At 38.0% G+C, this 18,383-nt stretch overlaps 1 protein-coding gene across 9 annotated transcripts in view; it reads left to right on the top strand.

The window, feature by feature from the left end:
* IQSEC1 (IQ motif and Sec7 domain ArfGEF 1) overlaps positions 1-18,383 on the top strand; it is a 309,426-nt gene that overhangs the window by 99,786 nt on the left and 191,257 nt on the right. For 4 of the 9 annotated variants that reach the window (XM_080996701.1, XM_080996703.1, XM_080996698.1 and 1 more), the window contains exon 3: positions 15,926-16,012. The exons of 2 other annotated variants lie outside the window; for them this stretch is intronic. In XM_080996701.1, the coding sequence (XP_080852827.1) occupies positions 15,926-16,012 (87 nt within the window). Of the gene's footprint in view, positions 1-3,924; positions 4,276-15,925; positions 16,013-18,383 lie in introns of those variants that run through there. 3 more of the 9 variants (XM_080996711.1, XM_080996708.1, XM_080996706.1) reach the window with 2 other exon arrangements.

The following is an 18,383-nucleotide window of genomic DNA, read 5'->3' as shown; positions in this document are numbered from 1 at the left end:
GATCAATCTCAGGGGCATGTTGCAGCTTCTGTTAGAAAACTCCACATTTGAGTTATTTAAGAAGTTTTGTATGGATATAATCTGGACTCAGTTATTTGTCTGTTTTCAACTTGTAAATAAAGTCAAGAACCTTACCACTTGTCACCACTATTTGCCTTGGTTTCTCAGACTCCCTTTCTGAAAATGTTAGTTCAGGCATCAATATCTACTCTCCATCTTCTGCAGTGAAGACATCTACAATCTTCTTATGATCCTTTAGCACACTCTTGCCCCACCCTCTTTCATCCCAACCTTCCTACCCAGTTGAAATACTTTTTTAAAAAGTTGGTCTTGATGTTTTCCGTGATACGCTTCTCAAAGTTCTTTTTTGTTTGTGTTGCTATTGCCTACATGTAGTTATTTTGTACAAGTTTGTCCTCCTCCCCCCCCCCCATTTGAACAAGACTTCTATTTTCTGAACAAATCATTTCCCCCCTTAATAGTTTCCTTGATGCTGCTTGTTAATCGCACTCATGACCTTTTGTACTTGGTGGTAACTTTCCTGACCTGTGGTATGCATTCAAGTTAAGCTTCTAATAGTGTGGGTTTGAGTAATCCCCATATGTTCTGGAAAAGTATGACCTTCTTGACTTTCCCTTTCAATTTCTTTTTATGCCAGTCACTTCTCATTTTGGAGAAGTTTCCTCTATTGAACTCATAGGTGTTGGGCTTGCTTGGCAATTGTCCAGTTACATAGATGTTGAATTTGATAGCATTGTAGCCATTGTTTCCAAATGGTTCAATGATGTTTAGATCTCTCACTAAGTCCTGGGCACCACTTACTGTTTTATTGAGAGTCACTTCCCCTGGAATTTATTCCAGTGTTTTAGGGCACAGTCATTTAGTGTAGTAGTCATTTGCTGTGACCAGAGCATTCCTTTATCTGGTCTATGTAAGGGAATTGAATACACCCATTACTATGACACTTTCTTCTTTGGGTGCCCCTCTGATTTCATTATCATCCTGAGTATTTTGGTCAGGGAGTGATGAAATATCCCCCAGTACTAAATTACTTTTGGGGCCTCATATTGCCATCCAGTTATTTCTGTTGGAACCCTGGAAGCCAAGACCCAGGTTGGGGCCAAGTACACTTTGGTGAGAGAACCCTAGCAGAGATTTAACACCACAAAACATACAAGAAAGAAAAGGATGGGAATATAGGCTGTAAAACAGTAAAAATGTGCCCTTCCAGTAAGTCCCAGAATGTCACTTTTTAAAAGCTATTTCCAAACTATCCCACTTCCCTAGGATAGAGGGTGGACCACAAATTTGGTAGGTCATAAAATACTTTACTTACAAAACTCTTCGAAGGTCAGATTCAGGTGCTTTCCATATAGCAGTCAGAAAAGATGCACAGGCAGTTGAAGTGTTGCTTAGTTACAAAAGGTAAAAGTTTCTAAACTACTAGTAGAGAAAGCTACTAGTTTCAGACTCCATTCTGGTCTGAAACAAAAGAGGCTGGTTAAAGCCATGTGGTTGAGCTCCTTACATGCTGAAATCCACTTGGAGAGTGAGAGAGAAGGATTGGTGACCCACTTCATCTCAAGGTGAGGATATAGACCAAACCTGGCAGGACAGCTTATGGTAACTCCTTCATGCACTAATTAGATTCAAACATGCTAGAGTTATATTCGCCTTTATCCTACAATTTTGTAGAAGTCCAGTGACCTAGAGTGTCTTGAAGAATAACATGGGTAAGGGGCATTGGTAAAAGTAAAGCTGAACATTGTTTTTAGTAGATTTGAATGATTTCTGATACAGTGGTACCTCGGGTTACAGATGCTTCAGGTTACAGATTCCGCTAACCCAGAAATAATACCTCAGGTTAAGAAGCTAAAGTGGTACCTCGGGTTAAGAACAGTTTCAGGTTAAGAACGGACCTCCAGAACAAATTAAGTTCGTAACCTGAGGTACCACTGTAATCTAGTGAAAGGATTGCTACAATGAGGGACTTTTCTATCCCTATGGTGGGAGAGGATTAAGCATACAAAAATGCAAATGAACAGTGCACACTTAAGCTGCATAGGGAGATAGGACATAAATGCTTAGAAAACAGCACATCCTTGCAGACAAGAGGCTTCAGTTTAATTTTACATCATTGCCATGATTATTCTTTTCAAAATATTTTAACAGGAATTTTTTTTTTAACAGTGCTAAATTGCTGCTGCCATTTTCTTTCCCTCTCCCTCCTTCTTTCTCATATATAACAATCAATTAATAATAGAAAGGCTTTTCTGCAACTCTGATTAATTTTTAAATGCATGGCCATCTTAAGTGAAATTAGGCACTATTATTTAAATGAACTGTCATTTTAGTAACAAATCCACTTAGATAACTAGTGACAATGTTACATTATAAAAGATTTCCCATACGATCCATTTATTTGGAAGATACTCAGTTTAGTTACCTTTTACTTTGCTCCAGAGAAGGCTTAGTTGCAAACTAGTTTGTTGAAATGTTGGGTCAGATGCCCATAATCCATTGCTTCCTTGTATGTGTGTGCCAAATGATAACCTTAATTCAAAGTGAAGGAAAATTGAGATATAAGATACGAAGATCCACCTAATGTTGAAACGTTGGGCAGTTGCAGATGTGCATGCCAAATGTTACAAACACAGCTATAAAATATGTTTCCCTTATTTACTTTATCTTCTTTAAATTATTAAGCATGTCACCATTCACAAAACCCCATGTACCTCTGCTACTTAAGAATCTTATTAGACCTTGTGGTGATGATCAACATTGGTCTGACAACTTTCTCTTCTAGGTAGCTGAAACATTTCCAGGCTGTATGATAGCTTTTTGTTCATACCTTAGGCTTATCCATGAATATACATTGTCCTTGTAATATATTTTACTTACTAATGGGAGCGGATGGGCATCATAATGACTCATCTGCCAAAAGAGACAGATTGGCTATCTTAATTATGTTGAAAGAATGCTGAATCACTCTAAAATTTAGGTGAGTTTCCCTTGTTCACCATGGCAGTCAGTAAGATTGTTATGAGTGAATTGATTCCTTGGGTCCCTGATTAGATTTTATCACCTTAGAGGAAATGTTGCTCAGGGGTCTTTATTCAAAGAAAGCACAGCATGAGGCTTCTTTCTATTCTAGCGGAGCTGTTAGTGAAATGCTTCAGTAGTAAGAGTGCCACTCCCCATTCCATTTTTATTTTGTATAGACATTTTGGTAAATGGGCCTTGGAAGGGAGAAACATCATGAAAAGGGAACAGTTGAAGAAAGTGGGGAAGGAGAGGGTTGTTTTTTTTAATAAAATCAAACATTTTGTAATGCAAGTTTTCTTTATATGATTAGATTTCAGATAATTTAAAGGATGTGTGGAAATTAGGTGCAATATTATTATATTTAAGGTGTTTTATGTGTACACTGATTGTCAAGACATGGTGTGCATATTTTTTTTTTATCAAAGAGGCATGTGTATAGCTTCCTCAAATACCTATACTGGAAGCAGCAGACGAACTATGATGCTCAAAGAGTAAGACATCTAATGCAGACTGAAGGAAGGACTATCATGTAAAACAAAAATGCCCCTTTACATCTAAATATTGCTATAAAGCAGTTGTTCTGAAACAAATTACCAAAATATATTCTCATTCACCTGTTTTTCTTCCATCTTCTGCTTTGTCAGTTAGCAGCATCGTGTATCACTATATATTGACTCTGCAGTAAAGAAGGGTGTAGAATTTGCCTCCACAGATGCTGCTGTTACCATGGAGATAAAAGGACCAATGGCCTTTTTCTAGTTTGGACTGTACTATACTGTTCATAAAAAGATGGTGAATTCTAAAACTGCATCATCTGATTCTTTAAAAATATGAAACAGTAACATAGGAGAATGCAATTGTGGTTCTATTTTAAATACAATAATCTCATTATAAATTGAAGATTTCTGATGAGACAGAGAGCATAAATGTGAGTCCCGTACTCGTGGCTTGCACACTGCCAATCCTCCTCCTCCTCCTTCTCAGAAAAACCTTTTCCTTTTGCAAAATATAGCCCCTTAGAGCCCTTGGGTTCATCTGATGCAGCATTTGATGCTGGTTACATCACAGGTTCCCTTATCTGTGGTATTCCTCTTTGAGAGTGAATGAGTCTGTGAAAGCTGTGAATGTGAATTTTGATTCCTGGAGGAGAGACGTGTTCTACCTTAGAAGAAGAAAAGAAACAAAGAGTCTTCTCAAAAAATCAAGGATGGCTTGCAGAAGGTGTAATTTGTAAGTATTCTCCTCTTTGTTATCCATTAGCATCCATATTATTGAAGATGGGAATAAGAATAGCAATTCATTCATAGTACAGCAGCTTTCTCTTCATGAACCATTTTATGGGTGTTACCTTCCAGCACCACATTGATGTGCATGTTGAAATTCTGTAGCTGAATGGCTTCAGGACTGCAAATGTTGAAATAATTCAGCATCTTGGGAAATAAAGAGAGACCTGTTAGTGATTTGGTCAAACCTGGCTATTTTGAACATGGGATTTTTCAGCAAAAGAGTGATTGAAAGAGATTGTGTTTAGGACTATTTCTCAATAATAAATACCTTCCATTTTGTATAAATGCTTTTGTTAATTGCTTATTTAGAAAATGGTTTTAGATATATGTGTCCTTGATGCTGCTTGTGACACAGCAATATATAATTTCATGCTGCTTGGCACAGTATTAATGTGCTAGATAAGCCATTGTTCATAATATTAACACTGCAGGGATTTAGTTTTCAGAGCAATGTGTGTGCTTTTTGGGTTTTTCTTGATGATATGATATTATAGTTTCCACAAACCTGGTGGGAAATTGCAGTCATAAGGAGACTGTATGAGGTGAATATATTGGAAGAACACCATAGACTTTGATTCATGAACCTGCAGTCATAAAGTCAATTATTCTAGTGTGCCTATCACTTTAAGCAGATTTAGACAAAAAATAGATGAATGCCTGATAGTATATTTCACTGTATTATGCTAATTCCACCATTTTGTCTGAAGCATAGAATTCAAAAGGTTCAATATTTCAAATATGTCTTGCTTTTATTGCAATCGTATGGTGCATTGTTGATGTCAATAGAAGTACCAGAATGTGGTTAATGTTCAAATCTACTACTGTAATGCGTAAGTTTGCATTTTTTGACCTGCCAGTTCCCAGTAAGCTTATCCCCACAAATAGACTTCCTGAAAACCAGCCACGTACGAGAGAGGTGCTATGCAGCACAGACCTTGCCATAATTCACCTTAATTGAAGTCTGATTTGTACAACTCGGCTGAAGTTAAATTTAAACCCAGTATTCCATTTTAAGAAGCAAAACTTCTATACTCACAGGTAACTATTACTTGGATGAAAGGTTTCAGTGGGGATAAACTGGCTTTAATCCAAAAGGTTGACTTTGCTTGCTTTTGGATCAAGATTTCAAACCACAGCCCATTGCCATTAACGTTAATAAAGTAGTTCTGGAGGAATTATTGTGGGAGGAAACCCTTGGAACAACTTATTCCAGAGTATTGGTTATTGAGATGAGTACATTTGAGGATTGCAGCTTTGGGGTGAAAGTAAGAAGTATCTCTTTGACTATTTGGATGATTGCTGATATTTTATGCCAGTTTTCCGTGCTTGGATTCAGGCAATAACTTAATCTACATTCTGTACTCTATATGGTGAACAATCCAATGTCTTAGTGCTATTTTGTCCAAAGGGAAAAAAATTGCTACTATACTAGACTTCACTTGTATTAGCAGAGGTTCTGATTTTTTTGGTTGGGGTTAGCAAACATTAAATAGACTTTGTATAATCCGTGTAGGAAAACATAATACGTTGTCCAGTATAGAACTATAATGATAATATATTATGTTCATATAACAATATTAATTGTTTTCTCGAGCAATATGTGATCAAGAATGCCACCGTTATACAGACCTGTAAGGTGGCGAGGATGATCCATGACTTCTGCTCACTGTTTAGTTCCTTAGCACATTACTTGTCTGTCCTGATGAGGAAGGGTTTCCTTGTGGATCTAATTATTTGAGTTATTTAGAGATTACTTCCTTACAATGCCAGTGCTTTATTTTAAAAATCAAATAGCAATGTATCCTTTCCACGTGTAACAGAGCCAGGACCATGTGAGAACACGTATTGTAGAATGTAAGGCTTTGTCTCCTTTCATTTCAAGTTTTACATTTTAGTTTGATTGGGGGGGGAAACAGTATTTGTTTTCTAAAGGTAAAGTCATATCTGGCAAGAAGTATAGATCAAATTAAGGCTGCACAGATTGTATCTTGATGTTTCAAATAATGCCTTTAAATATTTTCATGGTGTCTGGATATTTAAGAGCTTTTCTTTAAAACACACAGAGACACACTGACAGCATGAACAGATACTTTGAGCTGTTAAGAGTGTTCAAAATCTTGTCTTCAGCCCTTTACCAGAAACATAGATGGGTTCTATTATTTTAGCAGAAGACATTTTCCATGGATGAAACACATATTGGGTAACAAACTTTGCTTTACCATGTATGATATCCTTTCACCATATCAATATTTTTATTTTTCTATTTAGCTACTGCCATGTTGTTTCCACATAGTATTGTTTTTAAAATTAGCTTTCTGATGTATCTGTGTTAAGTATTTGATAGGTGATATCTGATGTTAGTCATACTCAAACTCATTGAAATCCATGGACCTGAAGTCCATTTGTTTCAATCAGTCTACTCTGAGTCCGACTTAGTTAGATATCACCCAATGGAATTGCTGTATAGTAAAAAAATCATGAGAAAATTATTAATTATCAGGATTGTATTGTGTGCTGTTCTTTTAAAATTTCTCTGCTACTTCAGCTTCTTCTATTAACAATTTATTAATAATTCACCATTAGGAATGTTAACTAAGTTGATTGTATTCTACAATATGCATATTATGCTGGCATCTCTTGCTGAGTACTGATGAAAATAAATTGGTTACTTAGGGGTAACAGAAAGGAACGGTATGTTTTATGTACCTAACATTGCATTGTTAAAATAGCCATGAAGTGTTGTAGATGTTTAGAAACAGCATTAGAAGAGAAATATAATAGGTAAGGTGATATCTGTTGTTGAACCAATTTGTGATTGACTGATTTTCTGATATAAACACACCACCTTATTTTATTTGAAACCAAGGAATGCATATCATTTTGGAATTTTTACTTGGCTGTTGGTGAAGGTTTGGAAAGAGTTATGACCTATTTAAAACTCATAGCTAAAAATAACCTCTGAAAATATGACTCATAAAGATATGAGACCAAAGCGGAAATCTCTAGAAAGGCTAGTTGTTTTATGCCTGTTGGTGACCGCATAAACAAACAAAACTCCTTTTTGATAGCATGTTTTATTTGGGTGGAGTATATTCTTTTAAAAATGGGCTTATCTCCATTCTGAAAAAGGCAATACAGCACCTCACATCTGGAAAACCCTAGATCCTTTTAAGATTCATGATGGAATTTAGAAGTTGCATTAAGAAGCTCTGGAAGCTCTGCTGTGTAGGTTAGCAATAAATATCTGCAAAGAACTTCATATACTTCAGCAAAGAAAAGGATTAGCTTGGGCTTTTTTCTTTACCATGCTAATAAGCAAGTCTGTGACAGAATCTAATAGGAGTCTTCTCATAAGGGAAGCCAAGTGAGTTTTGCCAATTAGCCACATTTCACTTTCTTTCATGTCTGGTGGGTATCTTTTGCTTTTACTTAAGCACACTTCATGCTATAGCTGTGAGTCATAATGTATGCCAGTTCTATTGAATAAGAATTGTCAAGGTGTTGTTTCACAGGATTCTAATATCCATTATGGTTGTATAGAATCGGGGAGTAATTTCCAAATCAGTCATCAATTTAAAATGAACAGTTCATCTGATTAGTTTATGTGGACACATGATTTCATATACCTTTACTACTACTACTACTACTACTACTACTATATTACACTTACATTGTGCCTTTCTTGCAAGGAGCTCCAGGTAGCGTACCATGGTTCTTCCCCCCCCCCCCCATTTTATCCTCACAATCCTGTGAAGGAGGGCTAGGCTTAGAGAAAGTGACTGGCCCAAGGTCACCCATCGAGGTCATTGGCTGAGTGGGGATTTTAACCAAGAATTCAACAGTCTGACCACTATGCCACACAGGACATACAGGTTTATAGCAAAAGCTTAGGGCGTACTTCAGTTTCTTATCTACGGGCAAATGCAGCAAAGTCACACCATAGTCCCAACATCAACACAGCCCATGAAGGACAATCCCTCCCAGAGGTTTTTTCGTTCTTCTCACACAGATCTATGTACAGGCAGTGCACATTGGCTGTACCCTCCAATGTCCCTATGTTGCTTTGAAACAGAATTTACGTGCATAGGCTCTGCATACACAAAGCCATATTAACAGACAGAGATTGCAGTGGGGCCAGCAAGCATAATCCTACTCTCCCTTCCATGCACTGATAGCATGTCTAATTGTTGAGAGAGAAGAAAGCTTGTGTCTAGATCAAATCTATATGGTTCCCTGAGTTTCAGACTGGGAAGGAATGCGTAGAATGAGTTGCAGTGGCTACCCAAATCCAGAATTCAGTGTCTTGTTTATAAGAGTCAGTGAGCCACTGCACAAAGAATCTATTCAATCCTGCTGACTGCTAAATCCAGAATTCTCAGTTGATATTGAAATGTGCTCTCTCAATATAGTTTCCACATATGCACACTTCCTGTATCTGCTCACCAGAGTCAGCCAGATCCTCCATTTTCAGAAGTAATATTCCTTTGAAGATCAGATGCTAGTGACAGTAGAGAGACATCGTCTCCCTGCTCTGCTTGAAAGCTTCCACAGACATATGGCAGGCTGCTATCAGAATGCTGTACTAGATATTTTGATTTGATCCCAGAAGATGAATTTTTTTAATTTTGTCTTCTATGCATTCCAAGCACTAGCAGTCTACATGCAAATACATAGGCAGCTTGATGCTGATGGGAGGGGAGGATGCCCATACCCCATCATGTTAAGTTGGGCATGGCATTGGTGTGGCACCTGGGAAGTCTGAGTACAATTTATTTTGAAGCTTCTTCACTGGTGCAGATGGGTGCGAGTGTTCCTTATACTGTATCTCTGAATTCTCATGCTGGGACTGGATCATGCTAATTGTTTCTAAATTCTCAATTGAAATGTAGATCACCAAATATCTAGACATAGTAATAATAATTACTATGATTGTGATGTGTGTTCTTTTGGGGGGGGGGGGTTGGCTGCATTTAGAGGCAATCTTCTTTTCAACCGATGATCTTCATTAAGTTTATCTATGAAATGAACTTTCAGTAGCACTGCTCCTTGGGCTGATAATCTCAACTTTTAACATTGTGCATATGAAAATAAAATGAGGCGTTTTCTACAACCACATAGCCGTCTGTTGGTGGAGACCATGCAAACATCAATGCAAATGTAACTAGTTTCAGACCATATGTTTTCAGTTCTAAGTGTACATGTATTTTAACGAGGATTTGTATGATTCAAACTGTATGGGCTGGTTACCATGGTTAAGAGATTGGAAAGAGGATGAAGGTTCAGCTCTTCCTTTCGGATTTTGCCAGCGTTCCTTGAGAATGCCTAAGGTTGGTACAGATGTAAGCTTTAATCATACTTAATGGTCAGCGGAGCCAAAATCCCCAGTAGCTTTCACCATGGTCAAGGTCTATGCCTAGTTAAGACTTGATCATAGTTATGGCTATTAAAAGCATGGACCGCTTTAAATTCGTTAACTACGATGAAAAAGCCAGGACTTGATCTTGCTACATAAGCTCTCTCAAAATGGTACTGTTGCAGCCTGAAGTCTCACACTGGGGGTGGGGGAGCAATCTCTAGGTCATAGTTCTATCAGAAAAGAAAAATAAGCCAATGTTTTGAAGTTGGAAGTTCAGTGAATAACCTGTGCAAATAGGATGCAGGATACATGGTGTGTCCCGCTGATTCCAGGGAAATTTATATGAGCAAATAGGGGCAGGAATGCATTCTAAAACTTTTAATTTATAGTAAGTGTAAGGAAGCTGCCTTATACCGAACCAAACCATTAGTCCATCTATATCAGTGCTGTCTACATTGGCTGGCTACGGCTCTCCAGGGTTTCAGACAAAGAGTCTTTCCCAGTAGCCTGCATGCAAGCTGATTCTCTACCACTGAACTGCACCCCTTCCCTAGAATATTTATCATCTTTTTTCCCCTCTTTCCTGTTGATGATGTTTTAATAACATAGATGATACCACTCATTTTTATCAGGTTGTTGGAATTTCCACTCCAATGCAGATTTGCAATTTGCTTCTTTAATAGTCATTTTAAAAATGTCATTCTAGAATTCCACTAAGAGCTTCACAAACCAAGAAAGTCATATGTTGTTTTTAAGTGTGCGATTAAAATGTTTCAGTCGAAGGCAAATACACTGTGGAAAATCACCAAAAGAAGCTAAATGTATATAGAGAATAAATTTATATTTGTTCTGCTTCTTCTGCCTTTGTTTTAGCATTAGAGTGGTTTGATCTTATTATGGGTTTCATCTTGGATGATCCAAACAATTTTAATGCTCTACGGTATGTCACACATGGGAAATGTTATCTGATTTAGTTAGTAAATTTTAATATGCACTTGATTTGGCATGTAGTATTGTAGAAATGCTGGCAGATAACAAATGGGTGCCATCAGCTTAATGTTGTTAAATAAGGGCCATTATAACTAGTGCTTGGGCAAACTTTCACAGTGGATTTTTTTCTAGTCCTTTGAGGGGATGGGGTGGGGGTAAAGCGAACATGGTTCCGAAAAGGTCAGGTAGTGGGAGATAAAATTTATAGAACAAAATTGATAGCACAAAAGCAGGTGACATTACATGCTTACATGGTCATACCAGGAAATTCATTTGCAGGTGTGGGAATATCTCCCTAAACCTTTCAGGGGAAAGAGAGACAGGCTGGACCACTTGGTAAATGTTACCCCAACATGTAGCCTGTGATTTAAAAAAAATAGTGCAGTTTTTTTCACTAAGCAGGTAGGAAAGGAGCACCAGTTTCACAGGAAGCAAAGATTTTTCTGTCTTGGGTTCAGTAATTACAGCTGAAGGTTGTTGCTGGTTGTTTTCTTTAAACTACACACAGAGGCATTTTAGTGTAATTGTAAAAGTACAATTCACCCTAAACTTAAGCTGCATTTTTCAAAAAGTTGCGCAGTCTTTCAGTCTCAATTTTTCACCTATTGAGCAGCCATAATCTCCCATTCTCACAGCAATTCAAACTGTAGTGTTTGTTTACAGGAACTGCTTGGTTTTCATACACGTTTCCATACCCTTTAACATTTCATAGATGAAAATAGTAACACTTCTGTCCATGAGGTGATGGGCAGACTCCAGCAGCCAACAAGCAGAAAGTGGGAATTATGAGTACATGTAAGCAGATAGCTACGGATGACAAATGTGATGAGGCAAACCACAAATTGCAAGGCAAATAAAATGATTATAATACACATATGTGTACTATATAACTGTTTTGCAACTGAGCCATAGCCAGAAGTGACTAGTGATTCAAGATCTGTGAATCCATGACAGATGATAATCAATAACACCTTTCTCATTACCAATGAGCAATTATAGCATCAATCTTTTCCAGAGCTTTCCAAGTGATGGCCTGTATGTACATTGAAGCATTACCACCTCTCTCTTCAGAAGTTAAAAATTGGCATTCCCTTTAGATAACATGTGTCTGCTGTCCTTCTCCCAAACAATCCACACCTAGTTTTCTCTTTTCACTTTCTTTTCAGCATCTTCCTGTAAATCAATCAATCAATCAATCAATCAATCATCTTTCTTGTTATAACCAAGATTCCCCCATGTAACTATTAATGTGTTGTCCTTCCATTGGCCAACTGCAGTCTCCTCTTTCTCTACACCCTTAGAATTGGGGACCAGGCTATATTGAATTCCAGAATAGCATGGCAACTTACACATTGCCAAAAGAGGGAGTGAATGCACCACCAGAAAAGAGAGCACAAATACACTTTAAATGTGCATGTGTTAGTTTATATGTGTAGATTTTTTTTTTTAATAATAAATTTATATCTCACCAGGAGAATACTGTACCTTCTTGGTTTGCTGTCCAGGTGTTAACTGTTGCAGGACAATTTCACAGGCCCTTTTCTCCCTTCATAGAATCATAGAATTGTAATGTTGGAAAGACCCTGAGACTCAATCCCCAGCAATGCAGGAACCGGCTTATAGTTGTACTGCACAGCCATTTAAATAGATGGCACTTTCAAAGAGACGGTTATCCTATGTAAAGTAGGCCTCATGACACACCCTACTCCAGAAACCCAATTTACAAAAATATAGATTACCACAACCACCCCTGTTTTTAAAGCAACAAGTACAGTGGCATTCATTCATGTTTCATTTTTACTTACGTGATTTGCCAGTAAATCATGGGAGTGGTTGCCCGGCTGATCCTTTCCTTTCCCAAATGGCTTCTGACTGCGCATCATATTCCCATCCTTGAAAATCGGAGATGCACTTCCAACAGCCTTTCCTTTTATGTTAACAGCCACCCAATCAGTCACTCTCATTCTCTGTTCTCTACCTCTTCCTTGTTCTTCACCTGACCCTCCCACCCACCAAAGCTCTCAAAGAGGTGCACAATAAGATAAAATGAGGGAAATGCAATAAATAATTACTCTAAAATGAATTTTGCTACAATTACTGCATGCAACCAGTAGTAATCACTAGATCACACTGCCGGGGGAAGCCTTCTTACACAAAAATGTATTTAGTAGCAAAAATATCTGAACTTAAAAATAATACAATTTATGTCAGTTTCTTTGCTTACTTGAGAAAGAGAGGGAAGTGAGACACAAAGGAATTGAATGTGGTTTCCTCTTTGGAACATGGCTCTGAGTTCCGAACTGCACATTAAACTGGAGGTTGGTATGTGGAGCTGATAGAGTCCCTCTCCTGTTTACACAAAGAAAACTATCTTCCATCGCTTGCTGCTGTCTCAATTCAGATTGCCCCACCCCCAATTTAAGCCTGCATTTTTTATTTCTATGCCGATTAGCCAGATGGTGCATTTGTATTTGGACAGAGATGCAGCCAGAAAGGATTTGACAACTGATGAACATGGTTGCAGAAGATGCTATTCATTTGCTAATGTTTTATTAAACAAATGCTAGCTTTCAGAATTTTGTCTGTTAGACAAGAGGAATACATCGTTTGTTTACAGTAGGAAATACAGTCTACAGATAGAAACTGGTCCACAAATTATACTTTGAATTTATAGTGACAGGGAAATAACAAGGGACCATTGTGCGAAGTGATTGTATGGGGAAATATGGCTTTAGATTTTTTTTAATTGCAGACTTATTTCTAATATGAAATTTTGCTTATAATAAAAAGGTACTAATGATGACATGGTGGCACTGGTAAGTCATGTTATAAGCATACAGTTCTTCGGGTGATAGCCAAAGCCCCAGATCCCAAAATACTGTATTCAGCTTTTTGAGCAAGGACTGATTTATTACTATTTATGGTACTTAGAAATTAGAGGCATTTAATGGCTGTTCAAGAAAAAAAAAACAACTTGGGAATTAAAGGATGCTTGAAAGAAATTAAGACTAAAATGGAAAAAAACAACAACTTTGCAGCATATCTTCAGTAGGAAGACTTTTAAAAATTTAATTTATTTGCAAAACAGCCCATCAAACTCTTTTGGGTTTTATTGCTGCCCAAAAGATGTTTCAAGATTTTCAAACACCTCCCACTGTTTTTGGTTAAGTATAACAATCAGTCTTCTTAGCTTTGAACATTTTGGATAAACAATATGATTCATGTTTAATCATATATATTTCTCCTTGCTATCATAGATAATATTTCTTATTTAACAAAATCTGTATACCGTTTAACTATAAATAAAAGCTCTTAGCAGTTTACAAAGAATATAAAATACATGGTAACATTGTCAATAAAAATAAATGTTAAGACAAGTTTATAAAAAGCAAAATGAGCAAAATAAAAACTTTACATGTGGATCATGTAAGGATAAAAAATGAGATAATACAACATTCCTAAACCATCTCAGTAAAACATTTCAACTGTAATGCCAAACCATGGTTTGGCCATGCTTGGGCTAAGTTGCTGCCCTGTCCCTTTTTCCCTTGTGCATTGTTCCAGTTTCCTTCTAGGCTTCTTGATTTCGACAAACTATTTGGCCTGCCATTATATCTGAATCAGCCAACTACTACTTCTCCCCCAAATCACAGTTAGAAACCATAGTTTTAAGTGGATTTTCATTTTTCGTTGGAGGGACAAACGCAAACCATAGTTTGCCAATTCATCCGCAGTGGCAAACTGAACGCCTTGTTCCAAACCTGCAAGTCAGATAGGAAAGCAGAATGCATAAGGGGATGTGGATAGGGCAGAGCCGAAGCCCACAAGTGGGCAAACTATGGTTTGGTATTACATTTGAACTCACTGTAGTAGGAAAAACCTGACTGTAAGTCATCACACATTACAACCCAAGAGGAAAGTGTGACCATCTGTTTTCAACTTTATAGTAGAATATAGTAAGTAGACTATTCTCACTTGCTAATGATGCTTCTGATCTAAGTCTTAGCAGCAAGAGTCAGAGCAACCTGACCTTCATTTTTAAAAGATTAGTGCTTGACTCCCTCCTCTTTCTGGAGACAGACAGCATGACATATTTCTGCTTAACTCGTCTTTTTGATCTTTTAAGAGGATGACCTCATAGGACTCTGACTTTAATCACCTGAAACTAAAAATACACTGTGCTTATTGAAGCTCCCGGGAAACTGCCATGAGCAAAAGAAGCGAAGAGAGCCAAGTGGAGTACTTTTAATACACATTATTATAATCTTTTCATGAATAGTCTCAAGTTTTATTTTGCAGAATGGATTGCAGCTAGTGAATACCAGTTATATCAGATCATTGGTATTGGTTTTCATCTTCACCATCTTATCCAGATTGCTTTATTCAGGAAATTTGATTTTGCGGTTTCATCACACAATATTTTCTGTACTAAACCAAACTTGAAATGTTCATAACACATGTCAGCCATGAAGCATACTACTACTATGTATCTCACATATTGTTTTATTTGTTGTATCGTTTTGTGTCATCTTATGCATTGGCATTATTTTTCCAATATTTTGTTTGACTGGTTTAATTGCAGGTGCATACTGAGAAATAATTCTTAAGATGTAAAATTTATATATTTTTTCATGCTAAAAAGGACTTACTGAACATACATTGGTGCTTGGTTCCATGGAATCAAAAGGAAAATAGGATTTTGCATCATTACATAAATAGTTCATTATCTTAAGAAATTACACCACAAGCTTATTAAAATATTATATTTATTTGAGTATCTGATTATTTTCCTAGTGCCTGAAAGCATAACAGAATTTGGAGTAGTTTAAAATAACAGCTAGACTGGTGCAGAGTGATCCGCATATCTTGCTTCATATTTCTGCAGAAATCCTAACCAACCCTTAACTTATATCTTTGCTATTACTGTACAGAATATAGCAAAGACATCCATTTAAAAAACTTGTTATACATTTAGGGGGTCCTTCCCACCCCAACAACATTTTAACTCTTCATTGCAATCACCCATCATACTCATTTCTGATGTATGCATACATTTGTATGGGGATTATTCCCCTTTATCTTCCAGTAATTGGAGTTTGAGAGTTTTAATATATATATTTTTTTTTTTAGAAAGTGGGGAAAAAACTCATTGAAACATTTCAGATATAACCATTAGCACCTACCTTTCCATTAGAAAGCCCCTTAATAGACACTCAGTGTGTTGACTTTGTTTTTCCTTGTGTCGTAGGTCTATAAATACTCTGCACCAGTTTTGCTGTCCAGCTCCATTGTACCATACCCAGCTCACTGTCCCTGCCACACACTCAGAGTACAGGTAAGAGTAGTTATGGTCCACCCACTTTTTCCTTTCATAGACAGGCCTGACCATTTATTATATTTATTTTTGGTACCTCTATATGATAATATTATTTTTTTTACTTTAAAAATCACATTTTAAAACATTTAAGCACACACTCTTTTATAGTACAGGTCTATGTAGAATTTCCACAGAGAATCAGTATAGCGTTTCCAGTTCCCCCCAGTTTATATGTTCACTAAATAAACAAATGCCATGACATTTAAACAATTAGCGTCCGCATACATCAATGAGGGCGCTTTCAAGCAAACACATAGAAAGCCCTCAAGACCTTGAGACCATGCTCTGCTGCTCCCTTCCACTCCTCCTTTGCCTGCCCAAGATAAATAAACCTCAGGCAAAACAGTGCCCATAAGCAGGTCTGTGTTTGCTGTGATTTTGCTCATGAGCATGCAAGGAGGGTGCGCCACCTATTTGAGAAGCTCTTTCCAGTGCTCATGTTCAACTCATAACATACACATCTATGAAGTCCTGAGGTCTTACTTCCTGAGACAAAGGGCCGATTCCAAATTATTATCGGTAATCACTTTTTTCCAGGAAAGAAGATTCAAAGCGACTTGCGAAAGAAGTGTGAGTCAAAGCTCACTCATTAACACCGTTCTGTGAACTATAGTCTCTAAAGCAGGAATATAGTTTCACTTGGGATCACATTCTTGGGGGGAATGCTCCCCAGCACAGACCACCTTTCTTCCTCAGCCCACCCCATTTAGCCTCAATCAGTGTAGCCTCTGATGCAACCGTGAAATCTCCCTTACCTTGTCTTTGGCCTAGTGCTGCTATCATTGCAGCAATAGGAGAAGAGGTGCTACCAGGCATGTTAGAACATAGGAAGTTGCCTTATACAGAGTCAGACCATCAATTTTGTTCAGTTCTATCTACACTAACTGGCAGTGGCTCTCCGGGATTTCATGCAGTATTTCACACAGGAAGCAACGGATTGAACCTGGAAAGCAGATGCTCTCTCAGTGAACTATGGCACTTCCCCATAGAGTTTGGATGCCAAACTACAGATTGTGGCTCCTACAGTGTTCTAGCCATAGTGTTCTGTTGTTGGATCTCAGATAACACATGTACAAGACCTGTGTGCCTTTTGGCAACAATGGTGCTTGATCAGAGACAAGGTATGAGAGATGCTGGAGGCCATGGACTGAGGCAACAGGCCACATGCAGTCCACAGGCTGCAGGTTGTTCTGTCCCAAAGGCTGGAGCACCAAGTTCTCCTTTGCAAAGCAAGTCCTAATGGCTGGGCTGCAAGTGGTTTCCCATAACAGTGCTTTGCAATGCAGAGCTGTATGAGCCTTAGCTATTAGGGCTTGCTTTGTCAATTGATACACAGAATGAGAAAAGAAATGGAATCCAGAGGAAAGTGGGTAACTACATCGTGCCAAATGATCACATTAGCGTGCATTCAACTGGCATTCTGGTGGGAAGAACAAGGCAGCATAAAGAGCTCTGCATTTCCCTGTTCACCCAAACCAATGGCTTCAAGTTACAAGCAAGGAGATTCCGACTAAACATCAGGAAGAACTTTCTGACGGTAAGAGCTGTTTGACAGTGGAACGGGCTCACACGGAAGGTGGTGGCCTCTCCTTCTTTGGAGGTTTTTAAGCAGAGGTAGGATGGCCATCTGTCACAGATGCTTTAGTTGAGATTCCTGCAGAGCAGGTTGTTGGACTAGATGGTCCTCAGGGTTTCTTCCAACTCTACGAGCCAACTTGACAATGCAAATAAATGGGGGGGGGGGGATAGGAGGAGGAAAGACCCTTTGCTGCTACAGCATGTTGGTTCTTTTTAAATTAAAAAAGAGCAGGAGAAATGGTCTTTTCTTTACCCTTTTCTGAAACAATTCATGCTTTGCTCTGCACCATGAAACCCACCAAAATGCCTCCCACAGTTTGAACCTGCAAAGTAGGGTGGGGAATTTTTGACTCCGCTCTGGATTAGACTAGATTAGAACAGTCAGCAGTGTGTTTGGTCCTTTGGCTGCTTCATTCTTTAAGTAGGTGTGCAAGGTTTGTTTGAGGGCAGGCAGGTTTCCACTTAAAGCTATGTGCTCCAAATCCCTCCCTTCCTCTGCAAAAGCCCCATATATACTGATCTTTTCGAACCCCTAGATGTTCCCCTATTCCTGATGCAAAGTAGGCACACAAAAGCTAGAGCCCACCAGCCTTTGGTTGAGCAGTAAATTAACATCCATTTATTTTCCTTTCTAAATCCATTACATATAAAAACCATATCAGTTGGTGGCTTTCATCACACAGGCATCTGGATAAGTGTTTGGAGATGCTTGTATCCCACATAGATTTTGCAGTTCCTCATGACTGACTTT

The sequence above is a fragment of the Podarcis pityusensis genome (assembly GCF_964106645.2).
Source record: "Podarcis pityusensis genome assembly, chromosome: 2".
Classification (NCBI taxonomy): domain Eukaryota; kingdom Metazoa; phylum Chordata; class Lepidosauria; order Squamata; family Lacertidae; genus Podarcis; species Podarcis pityusensis.
The sequence above is the reverse complement of the archived record's forward strand: the minus strand, read 5'-3'. Positions and strand labels throughout refer to the sequence as shown.